We start from the raw sequence: 12445 nt of genomic DNA, 5'->3' as shown, positions 1-12445 counted from the left end.
CAAATTATTTAAAGGGACAGCAACATTTGTTTATGACAGCGTTCTTACCTGGAACTCGTTAGTTTCTTCCATGCAGAGGTGTGTTTCAGGACTAGGGGTGGGAATTGAAAAGTATAAAGATTCCGGTTTTCCCAATAACGATTGGATTCCAATAACGATAATAAATACTTTTGAAAAAATAAGAATAAAAAGATTCTTGCAAAAGGTGTGTTTAGTTTATTTAAAAGTTAACATGTTCAATAATTGGTAATTGGCTTTAACTATATATTGAATTTAAAAAAGCCTAAACAAATAAAATATTGCCATGCCAAACATTTTATCGAACACCACTGATTACAACTTGTGTGATCTTCAACCAACCATTGTCATACAAAGTAGAACGGCCATGAATTGCACGGATTAAAGTCTCATATAAAACCCTAATTCTTGGTGTTTTTCTTATATGACAAAAGTAATTTTCAGCTCAGTAAGTGATTCAGATTTATTTGACCCACTCTGATTTGTGTGAATTGTTTTGGATTCAATAACAGGAACTGAGTTGTGAAATGGAAAAACACTGAATATGAAAATGAAAAAAACACTGAATAATAAACAGTAAATTTCATAAAATATTTTATTTACAAAGTTAATTTTAATGTCAGTACAATTCATCTGAAAGAATAAAGAAATATTTCCATCTCTTATTTAAATATTAAAATCAGGAGAACTTAATCCAGATATTTTAAAACCAGCCCCATTAGGTCTATGCAAAGAGTAATGTACATTTGCAGACTTACATAAGTGTGTGTAAGGCACAATATTTCTGAATTTAAACATTTCCATAAAAACTGGAACAATATATTTTAATAAGCCACGGGAAAAAAGGGCAAAAGTACAGTATGCATTAAGTCCACTGATGTACAGCAGGTGGAGCACTCTTGTTGCTCTCTGTATGTCTCCACAGCTGCTCTGACATCATGACCCTATGGAAGGCCGTGAGTCTCAAATCCTGACACAACCACAGTGGGAATCAAACCTGAATTAGAAATCATATCCTGAATTAACCACAGACAATTAAAACGTGACCTCCGACAGACCCGAGAGAGAGAGAGAGAGAGAGAAAGAGAATTTGTAGGCACTTAGTCAGAAACTAATCAGAATAGGGCTCAGCAGTGCTTCAATAAAAGTCCTCAAATCAAAACCCTTCATTTATCTGTATGTGTACATTGTATCAGTGTTTGTTGATGATGCTCAGGTCCTGACTTCACTCTGGCCGTGAACGTCGCCCTCAAAGGCAAGATTTTCATACTGAGGTGACGCGACCGACTGCTCCTCTTGCACATCTGCAAACCAATCACAACAAACCACTCAGACCAAAAGACCAAAAACTGACCTATTACCTTGTTTTTAAAAGCATCTTTTTTCCCCAATCATTTTCTCCATTAGCGTAAAAAAAAAACACAAAAAAAACAATAACAACCTTCTCCAAATTTATTTTCAACATTACAAACTTCAGCTTTAAGGTTCGCTGTGGACAACTTCATCAAATCAGCAAATACAGAGGAGCATCAAACTATCATATATATTATTTGGACATAAATTACTAGACATAGATTTAATCAAAAATAGTTAGTATATTAAAGAGTATAAAAAACAGGATCCATTTTGAGGATTGCAGAATTAAACACAAAATCAAGCAAACTGCATTATTTGTGGCAGCTTGCCTAATTTCACCAGTAGAAATCAGTACAGCATTCATTTAAAAGTGAATGTTATCATTCAAAAACAAGAACTAATCATTTAAAACATTTAAATGTACAGTACAGTGAAATCAGTGTGCAAGCTATTTTCAGCAAAGCAGAATTATGAGTATTTCTATGCCAGTGCCATTACTGCCTTCTGTATGGATAGCAATTTTAGTAATTATGCACAAACATATTTACATGTAACTATACATTTGTCACCAACACCAATTAAATAAGTACATCATGGTTATTGGTGGGTTTTCAATAGAAAACACAAAAAGCTGCATATATTATATATATATTAATGTGTGACATTCAGCACAGATATGCAGTATTTGAAAATTAATTAGTAAAAATCACAGTAAGCTGTGCGTTTCTACATGACGCGAGTAATGTGTTTGTTTGCATGTTTTTTCATACCATTTTGTGTGCCTTCAGCAGGACCTAGGTGCTCGATTCCATGCATGGATGCATATCCAGAGGATGCAGTCTCACTGTGTGTGTGTGATGCGGTCTCGCTCTGCAGGTCCTCAGAGGTAGAAAAGGATCTGAAATCAGGCACTGCAATATGTGGCTGCTCCTCTACATCCAACTACAAGAGACAGAAGATCAAAAAAATACATGTCAGAAAATATCTGGCCAAATATTTTTTTAGTGTGCACTGACTGAATGTTTAAAATTGAAAACTAGATTTTATGGCAAATTCCCTAAAATGATGGACTTCTCCAGACTTGAAGGGCTAAAGAATAAAACCAGGCTGCCAAAGAGAGAAGAGCAAACAGAACTAATCCTCCAGCTTTCTGTACATGCGAAGCATGATGACTAAGCAGCAGTCCAGTTTCAGTGAGAGCAGTTTTTGTAATAACAAGTGACAGAGGATCCATCAACCATCTGGTTACTGTAATCAAGGCACATGACAGGATGTTCAAGAGGAGAACACATCATGTGCACTGTGCAGTTACTTACTAACGCTACGTAAGTTAACACCCCTTACACTACAGTTATGCTGTTTTTGAGCTCCCAAGGTGCAACAAACACAGTGTGATATTCTCCAGATTTTTATAAACATTATAATAAGGAAGAAAAGACTATTGCAAAGTATTGAACTTGAGGAAACAGAACACTGGACCTATTACTGCTTCTGGAAATTAAGGATGGGAAAACATGTACTCCATCGAAAGCATTCTGTCAGGCTGTACTTCTGCCTGGAATAGGAGCAGAATCAAAGAGACTTACAGAGGATAGTACAAGCAACAGAATGTAACACCGCAGGTATGCAGCCCAATCTGTCAAGATTCACCAAGGTGAGCAGGGCTAAGGCCAGGAAAAAAAAGCATCCCAGATATGGTGCTTGCTGCAGAAAGCCAAATACCACCATAGCCTAGTGACACCTAGTGATTATAATCTATAATTAAAAAAAATAAATAAATAAACAAATAATGTAATAATGTTTTAATAATGTATCGGTATATTACTTGCATATCTGTATGGAATGTGTACATGTATATTATGATTACTACAATATCCACCCATTTAATAGTTTCCATTTATCAAAGAATTCTGGGAAAAACCAGCACAAGTATTTTCAACATTGCTGATAATGTAAAAAATAAGAATAAGAAATGTTTCCCTAGCACCAAATCATGATATTAGAATGATTTCTGAAGGATCATGTGACACTGAAGACTGGAGTAATGATGCTGGAAATTCAGCTTAAAAATTGCAATATTTTACTAAATGACTGATTTTACTGTATTTTCGCTGTAAAGCCTTGAGAAAAAAAAAGCGTTTTATAGTCTCACTCGACCATGTGACAAATAAACTTTGAGCTGAGGTGTGTCACTGCTGATGGATCTCTTTCCATCTTCACTCATTGCCACAATAAAAGATTTCAAATTACGAAGATGACCAAAGACCAAAGAACAATTTCTCTCCCAGGAGCAATCAACGTTAGCCAACACAAACAGCAATGTAACGCTGCTCCCTGTGACTCTGCATGACTCAGAAATAACTGCTTTAAACACATGAGCTGTCTCACACTGAACAGGAATAATACCAGAGCTTTTGGACATCTGTTCCTCTCGCCCTCCTACCCCGAGGCACAGAAAGAATTTGGCATTGTCGTCTTCTTTTCCTTTTTAAATAATGCTTAGTAATGCTATGTTTTCCATCACCAGATAAGTTGCTAACACCTCAGCATGATAAACAACAGGACATTTGGATTGTCATGGTAGAGCTTTAAACTGAACTGAGAGGAAATAGAGTTCTGGTTTGTTTGCTTTTGTTCAGCTTTTATCTTCTTTGTTTTACTGTGTTAACAATAAGACTATGGGCCCTATCTTGCACCCAGCGCAATTGACTTTGTACACCGACGCATGTGTCATTCGTATTTTGCAATTTGGGTGGGTTAGTCCCATCCCCAATGGCACTTCTCTTTTTTTACGGCTTTGACGAGAACATCGATCTCTTCGGCTGTGAACCGATTCTGAAGCGCGTCTGGTAAATAGAACAAGCGCAACTCATTATGCTCTTAAAGGCAATGTGATATGGTGCTCTTATTGGTTTGTTTCCCATTACGCCCAAACCACACCTATGAATAATTAAGCTAATTCAGATTTGCGTCGAGCGCAGGAGTCATTCATCCCGCCGGTTAAATAGCTACAGCGCCGTGATCCGCCCACAAAGTTAGTTGCGCTTGACACTTGCGCTTTAGATCATTAAAATAGGGCCCTGTGTCTGTAATCTGAAAAATTCTTATCAGGCAGCATCCGGAAAGCATCAAGGCACGTTGTTTACACAACATCCTACCTACTGAGGTGCCTCTTTGAAAGAAGGTAGGTAAAAATATTAAATTTGATAAGGGCGGTTGAAAAAAGTTAATTAATTCATAAATGTACTTTTGAATCTATGTCTGGGGCGACAAACAGTCCTAGTGTGAAAACTCACCTCAACTCCAAGGGCTTTAAGAATGTCACATTTGCACATTGGGCAGGTTCTGTGCTCTAGCAGCCACGGCTCTATGCAAGATCTATGGAAGAAATGACTGCAAAACACACATTGTGCACACATTAGAACTGAAAGGGCAGGGAAAAAAAGTAATAAACATCAGTGATTGATGGAGATGGAATGGAGTGAAAGACAGAGAGACATACTTGCATGTGAGAACTGACAGTACATCTCCTGGTTTGTACAAGTCAATACAAACTGCACAGGTATCAGCATCGGGGCCAGTCTCCTGTGAAACATAGATATACACACATGCATAAATCATCAAAACATCATTCACACTGATGTGTCATCCACTTCTTCGTTTATCTGCAATTAATAACTTATCTTATTCATAATAAGCCATTACATTGAATCATTTATCTTTCATGCAAATTAACTGTGTAATAGTGTAAAAAAACACACATTGTTTTTATGCTATATTTTGGCTTTTGACTCAATTTTCACACTTGAACTAGTTAACCCTGGGTCATTAGAATCCCTAGGTAAATGGAATCCTGGGTTATCTTGCATCACATTACACATTGTTCACACTTTATCTGGGCTTACCAACTAATCTATTCATAAGATGACGTTTCACCCCAGGTTAACATCCTTATTTGCGTATTTTCAAATGGACAAACATAACACCCGATATGTTTTACATAATGTAAAACATCTTTATAGTATATATAGCCGACTGTACTATCAAGTTTACCCAGAACAGACTTTTGGAACTATAAAGTTAAGAATGAAATGGTGTCTTCTTCACTTCTTCTTCTATCACGCTATAATGTCTGTTTATTCAACACTCAGTGTTTCCATGACTGTTCAAAGCCTGTGAGTATGAGGCATTTGCTATCCCCAGGTAAAAAGCAGCGCTAACCCCACTTCTAGATTACAAGTGTGAAACATTACTTTATTCGAGGTTAAAAGCTGGGGTTAGAACGTCAATCGCCCAGGGTTAAGCACAGTGTGAAATAGCCCGAAGTGTCCAAAAGTGCTGTAACAAGTACACTCCTGTTACACATTGCCAAAAAATGTGCCATCCACAACATGGAAAAAAAAAAAAGGATAAACCCACAAGCACTTACATGCATGGGCATCGGGGGAAAAAAAAGTGGGTGGGTCCTCCCCCAGAAAAATGTAAATGCCATTTCATGTATTTTGGTTCCTTTTAAATAAACAACTAAACTAAACTCTTGCCTACAAATACAGACCTAAAATGTTTTTAAAAAAATAAATTCTACATTCATACAAAAGGCAATAGATAAATAAAGTAAACGCATAAATACAAATAGAAGCATGTATGGTGCTTAAATGTACCTGATCCCCTTGTCTCAGTGTGCGGACCTGCAGCTGGCCAATGGCCTTTTTTGCTTCAGCTTTCAGCTTTTTCTGAAAAAGAACAGACAAACATGGCTTGAAATGTGTTTCTGTGTTTTTGGGCTGGTCTTACTGGTTTTTCAGGAAGTGTATGAACGTTGTTAAACTGGAACATGAGTACTCGTTTGCTTAATTAGTTAGTTTTGTTTACTCGGCTACACAACCACCTACAAATACAATAAAGGAACTTCAGATGAGGATTATTAAGTAAATATGTAAAAATGGAACATTACATTTAGTATAGAAAAAACAACAACTCAACCTTCAGCGAGAGAACTACTGCCGACTCATTTACTCTGCTGATTCATACCTAGTGGCCTCAACAAGAATGTGGACACTTGAGAAAGACTTAAAAATGTATGAATGGCAATGCATTACCCTAGATAACCAAAAAAGAACTTCTAGCTGAACACACTTTCACATCCCAGACAGAAAAAGGAAAAAGTTGGCACACCAGCTTTATAAATAGAAAATATATTTATCGTATGTTCTCATTACTTTGGTGAGAACGTGTAATATTTCTATAATGGAGCTGTGGATTGCCAACTTTTTCTTTTATGAGAATACCAACAAATGTTCATTTCTGTAATTTCAATTGCATTCTTCTAGACACATATTATTAAGTTGTGTACGACCAAACACATTTAGGGAATAGTTAAAATAACAGACATTGACATGCCTGCAGAACTAGAATAACTCACCCTAGAGATGCTGGCATAAAACTCTGGAGTTTGTGTTCATTGACTAAACAACAATGATCTTTCTCAACCCTGTGTGTTGGCTTTCTACTGTGAGACAGTGAAATGTGTGCTGTGTGAATTGTGTTCATTGTAACATGAATCCTCTACCAGTTTGAAAAAGGAATCGACATGTTAAACTCTAGTGCTGCTAACAGTATAAATGTATATTCCTGCAAGACCACATACAATTCCTATTGAGGAAATGAACATAATAATGGCCAACAGATAATAGAGACAACAAAAAATACAAACAATCTGTCTATTCAACAGTCTCAGCAACAATTTGATGTCTGTTAACTTTTATAAAACTGACTGTTTTCCAGCGGCAAAAAGTAAATCAGTCTACCCTTTTTGAACACCTTACAAACCTAAAAAAAATGGGTTTCTTGGAGCTCTTTCTGATTTTTCATTGACCTGATCTCAACCATGTGTTATTTGAAGACAAATGAGTCAGAGTGAATATGTATCCGACATTTTTAAAATTCCATGAATAAGACCCATTGTGACAGTGTGTGAATTCTAAGTCAGTACAAAGAAGGAAGTAATTTTTATTGCTCACACAAACCCCCAAAAAAGTCAATTCAAATCTGGTAAATCTGGTTATTATTACTCTAGAAAAAAACTACACACCATCACTCTTTAAACTACATTATAAAAGGAGCTATTACAGGAATTGCCTTTGTTTATGGTTGTTAGTTAAATAAATCGCAGAAGAGGCATGTCTTCAGCCATTTCTTGAAAGCCGTAAAGATCAGGTGGAGGTTGGCAGCCCGTAATGGAAAAGAGAGAGAGGGTTCTGGAAAGCACCTTTGTACCTTGTGGTGGAGGAAACACCAGTTTCTTTACATTTACTGGCTGTAAATGGTGGGAGGAGGGAACATACCCTTATAGTGTGCACATCCAATGACAGTCCAGATGGCCAACGTCAAAGCCTTGAAATCTATATCCCCTATATAAACTAACCACTGGAGTGACACAAAGAGGGATGTGAAATGGACCTTCGCTGGTTGACTGGTTTGTTCTAGATCATCTGCAGAAGCTTATGCTACCCACATGCTAAGTGACTTAGCCCTGACTGTCCGCTCAGCGACAGTAAATGGAGATTGTCGACAGAACCATAAAATCTGTGCTGTTCATGCACCTAAGTGACGACGGCTATGTTTGAATGATTAAAAATGTGTTCTGAAAGAAGCGCTGATGCATCACAAAAGTAGTATGAAAATTTGTTTTGACTATGACAAAAAAAAAAATCAACAGCATCAGACAGAAAGGGTCTGATTTTCCTTATGTTATAAAGAATAAACCTGTATACTCAGGTCGTTGCCGAGATATGGGATTATACAGGTTAGAATGGGATCTTGGCCTGCTAAACAAAGACTTTTACTTTACAATTTACTTTCATTCTTTTCTTCCTGTTTTACCTCAAGCAAAATACCAAACAACTGGAAAAGGTACTTTTGGAGCACAGTAATGCCTTTTAGTTTTAGTGAGCTTACATTTATGGCATTCCCCTCTCTGCAAACAAGATTTTTTGAAAAAAAAATTCCCAGTGTCATTTCAACAGTAGCAAACTGAAAACATTTCGTCCATCTGTGTGTGTGTGTGTGTTAATCCCTGACGGATTGTGGTTTTAGTTAAACTTTATCCAAGATCAAACATTCCCTTGATACTAAAGTTAGTCCTAATGCCATCATTGAACCAAACTCATACACATACAGTGATGACATTAAAGTTTAAAAAAAGATGATGATGATCTCAGAACCCAGTACTGAAAACCAGACCAACCAGTAAAAAGATAGTTACACCAGAAAAATTTACAAGCAATCATGAAGTGCACAGTGCAAAACTACACATTTGTGATGTTTAGAACAAATGTTGTATCATAGAATCATAACTGGATCACAGAGTCAGTACTTTGGATTTGACATCTATATTTAGTAACAAGTCAATGACTGTCTATTGTTGTTATTGCTGTGAATAACACCTGTAATGATAAAGATGGTGACTAATGGAAATATCAAAGATGGCATTTTTGATAAACAGGATCACAATTGTCATGATGTTATTTAAAAAAAGAAGTGTGGATCTGGTGGTATTAATAATAAATGAGATACTGTATAACTAAAGAGTGCATTTTTCCATCTTTATTTAATAACAAGCTCAAGTTCAAGTACATGATTGGTCAAATTTGAATTAGCCAGACCACAAAATGGTTGCAAGCAGCTCTGGTGGAAGGACTGGCTTTAAAAGCGTACATCATCAAAGCCTCTGTGAGTAACTTTGACCCCACATTAAATATAGACCTCCTTTTCTTTTCTTGTCAAACATGCCAAGAAATTTGAGGCTGACTAAACGCTATATAAAGTGATATGAAACGAAAGCAAATAAAATGTAATCCAAAAACCCTAGTGGTCAGTTCCAGTGTAGTTTTCCTTTTGCATTTAAAGAGGTTCACTTGGCATATAGATAAGGTTATCACTCTTTGGTTACCAAACTATGCAGTGTGTACAAAGCCAATGAAATGATCTTAAAGTGCAAAACTTTATTTCACCTGTCCGCCTGCCCGTGTTTAATAGTAAACTAACTTGGCTTGCTGTCCTTGGAGGAGGCTCGAACCCGAGTTAAGAGTGCAAAATGTATAATAGGATCTCCATCAAATGGCATTTATTAGCTATTTAATAGCGTTTACCCGTTATTATTTATTCATTTCGAGGTATTATCTGTGTCTTATTAAGATGTACTTTAATCAAGTTTTATTTACTCTGTGAAAGTGTTTTGGGACGAAACGTAGGATTAACGCATATTAGCACGATTAACGTTCACTGCTCATCAACTCAGCAGCCATCCACGCAAATCTTGTGCTGTACCTGTTTGCGGTTCTGCTGTCTGAGGCCGGTCAGTCTCCGCGCGGAGTAAAAGATGAAGTATCCAACAGTCGCCGCGGTGACGATGAAGAAGGAGATGGAGACAAAAAACACTGAATAGTGACTCATCCAGGGACCGTGCTGCTTCCCGACCTCTATCGCTATGGAAACGGGCACGCCCTTGGCTAGCAGCTGGACCAGTTCCATCCCACGGTAGTTGCCAATCATTACTGCAACGATGCTCGTGCCTAGAAACACACACAAAAGAGACGAGACTGAAAACACCAGCAATACGCACGCGCAAAACAAAACACAAACCGTTGCGCTTAACAACCTCCCACCATGCATTTTGACACACTTGTATAAAAAAGTGGTCAAAACAAGAGTTTGTTTCGCGAGAGATGTGAGATCCGAATTCTCATGACTTTTAAAAAATTAAACAATCTACCAGGATTATTATAGTTTAAAAAAATTCCAGCTATGGTCCTGTGGGCGTCAGAAATCACACAGTGATGACGGTTCACACATGCAGTTTTGTGACTTGAAATAAACGTTAACTGATTAAATAAACGCTATATTTAAAAGTTATTTATTGTGAAATGTTCTAAAAGAATTAAAACAAATTTTCAACATGTAGGCCTAACTTACATCTTTTATAAAAAACAACTAACGTGATAATATTATCTTCATGATACTAAATAAGGACACCGAAAATGTACGTATACACGCACCCTTACTTTTTATGGCATGACATAATGTCATAAACACGTAGGTCAAATAAAAATTGAGTCGTCATCCGCAGTGAATTTCTCCTGATAATCATTGAGTGGGTTTTTGCTTAAAAAAAACAGATGTAAATCGCGGGTCTAGTCCAGTTTCTTTTTTATATCCTTGACAGGTGAGAGCAGAGCGTGCGCTCTTCCGCGTTGAGGAGGTGCGGACATGATCTCTGTATCAACCGTCAAGTTTACACAACTTACACAACACATCTCCCGGGTTAGAGTACAACTGGCACCCAATAGAGACCAGAATTGATCAGAATAAATAGACAAAGGTACACTTGCATACACAGACTAAAACCTATAAGTTACAGGACCGTCTAAAAAGTTCAGCAGCCCATCTGTGGTAAGCCCGTTGAGTCACATAATTTACCTGGGTGGGACATCTGAATGACCCGATTTTCTGCCCCGAAGTCGTTGAAAATGATAGCAGCAGCAGCTCCCTTCATTGCTGCGACGTTAATTTTATCGCTGAAAGTGCAACCGCTTCCGCGTTGGATTAAGGCGATCCAGCCACTGGAATCGTTCGGTCGTCTATAAACGGTGTTCTCGTCACATCCATAGATCGGATCGGCTAAATACACATTCCCCAAGACAGAAGCTTTGGGTGAGTCTTGCCCATAGAGTCCCATTTCTTCGTAATACCAGGTGGTTCGGTTCGTTTCAGGAGGGGTGTAGGAAATGTTCAGGAATGCCGTGCACAGGTAACTGGCCTGCGCCAAGCGCACACTCGACACCTGGAGAACCGAGGCCACCAGTAGCCACGAAAACACATCCCGACTCGCAAGAGGCCCCATATTCGGCAAACCAACCCTGCCGCTACTTTTAATAGTACAATTCAAAGCACAAACTTGGTTTTAAAACAAGTTAAAAATGCTTCGGCAAAATAACGTAATTGATAGCTCCCTATTGAGCACTCGCAGGTGTTTTGGTAACGCAACTGAATAGAAACTCTACCTCGCTGAGGTCACTGCGCCTGAAGCCACACCCACCTTTCTCTTAAAGCCACACACGCTGTTTTTTCTTTAATCATATTTTGCAATACATTATGGTTCGTTCAAGGATAGGGCTATAAAAATATTGAGAAATTGTAGCCTCCCTTAGGTAAAGTACAAATACTATGTCAAAAAAATTATTCACTTAAAAAATACTTGAGTGAAAGCAAAAAGTATCCATTTTAATTGTACTCCAATCATTTAAAGTCTTCTTCTTTTTAATTTGACTTGAAAACAAGTAGAGATTTCATTTTTTTTTTTCATTTTTTGATGCAAATAAATTGTAAAGAAAACTTAAAAAAACATATTTTTTACATTGTTCTGGCTATGTAAAAATTTTGGACACAGCAGATGTTAAACTGAACCCAAAATGCGGAATTTTTATTTATTTATTTATTTTTTTGCTTAAATTAGTCGCAGAAAAATTTACAGTGGTTTGAGATTTGAATACAATGATTTTAAAACTAATAATCGAGATTTAACCCAGTTTACACTTAACTCAAGTTCATGATTGGTAATATAAAAAGCACATTCCAAGTTGAAAGCGTGTGTCTGCAACTGAAAGGGATACGTCACCCCCCACAAATAACAATCTGTCATCATTTACTCATCCTCATAGTCTGTTGAAGGCTGAATAACTTGTTATAGGAGTTATTTATTGGAGAATGTTGTGCAAAGTGAATAGAGACCACGTGTCAAGCTAGATTGTAAAGGCAGGTAAAACATGAAATACAGTATGTCTTATATAGACTACTTTTTATGCTTTTGTTGACGTTGTTTTGCTGATTCATGATTCATGGTATGATTTTGTGTTTGTGTGTCATTTTTGGAACTTGAAAGCCCTTGTTTTCACTTTCATGGTGCTGGTAAAATTATGAACATTCTTCAGAACTTGTACTTTTGTGACCCACTGAAGAAAGTCATGCAGGTTTGGAATATCAAAGGCAGTGGGAAAATTATGACATCTACTAT

General features: G+C 37.2%; 1 protein-coding gene across 1 annotated transcript; it reads right to left on the bottom strand.

The window, feature by feature from the left end:
• Nucleotides 1–595: 595 nt before the first annotated feature.
• Nucleotides 596–11448, bottom strand: rnf128a (ring finger protein 128a). Its single transcript, XM_039659372.2, has 7 exons — nt 10852–11448; nt 9703–9947; nt 6036–6107; nt 4877–4959; nt 4671–4767; nt 2145–2316; nt 596–1322 (listed from the first exon to the last, which is right to left on the bottom strand). Exons 1-7 carry the CDS (start codon nt 11273–11275, stop codon nt 1231–1233), a joined length of 1185 nt encoding a protein of 394 aa, XP_039515306.2. The 5' UTR covers nt 11276–11448; the 3' UTR covers nt 596–1230.
• Between the last annotated feature and the right edge of the window lie 997 nt (nt 11449–12445).

Source organism: Pimephales promelas, chromosome 4 (assembly GCF_988280905.1).
Source record: "Pimephales promelas chromosome 4, fPimPro1.hap1.1, whole genome shotgun sequence".
Taxonomy (NCBI): Eukaryota; Metazoa; Chordata; class Actinopteri; order Cypriniformes; family Leuciscidae; genus Pimephales; species Pimephales promelas.
This window is presented reverse-complemented; position numbering and strand designations above follow the sequence as displayed.

What these genes read in the sequence shown, in the direction of transcription:
- rnf128a (XM_039659372.2), bottom strand. Translation starts at nt 11,275, where the DNA reads ATGGGGCCTCTTGCGAGTCGGGATGTGTTTTCGTGGCTACTGGTGGCC. An exon ending in CTGTCAGTTCTCACATGCAA is followed by an intron (nt 4,768 to 4,876) that starts GTATGTCTCTCT and finishes TGTGTTTTGCAG; the next exon opens with TCATTTCTTCCATAGATCTT. An exon ending in TTAAAGCCCTTGGAGTTGAG is followed by an intron (nt 2,317 to 4,670) that starts GTGAGTTTTCAC and finishes TGTCTCTTGTAG; the next exon opens with TTGGATGTAGAGGAGCAGCC.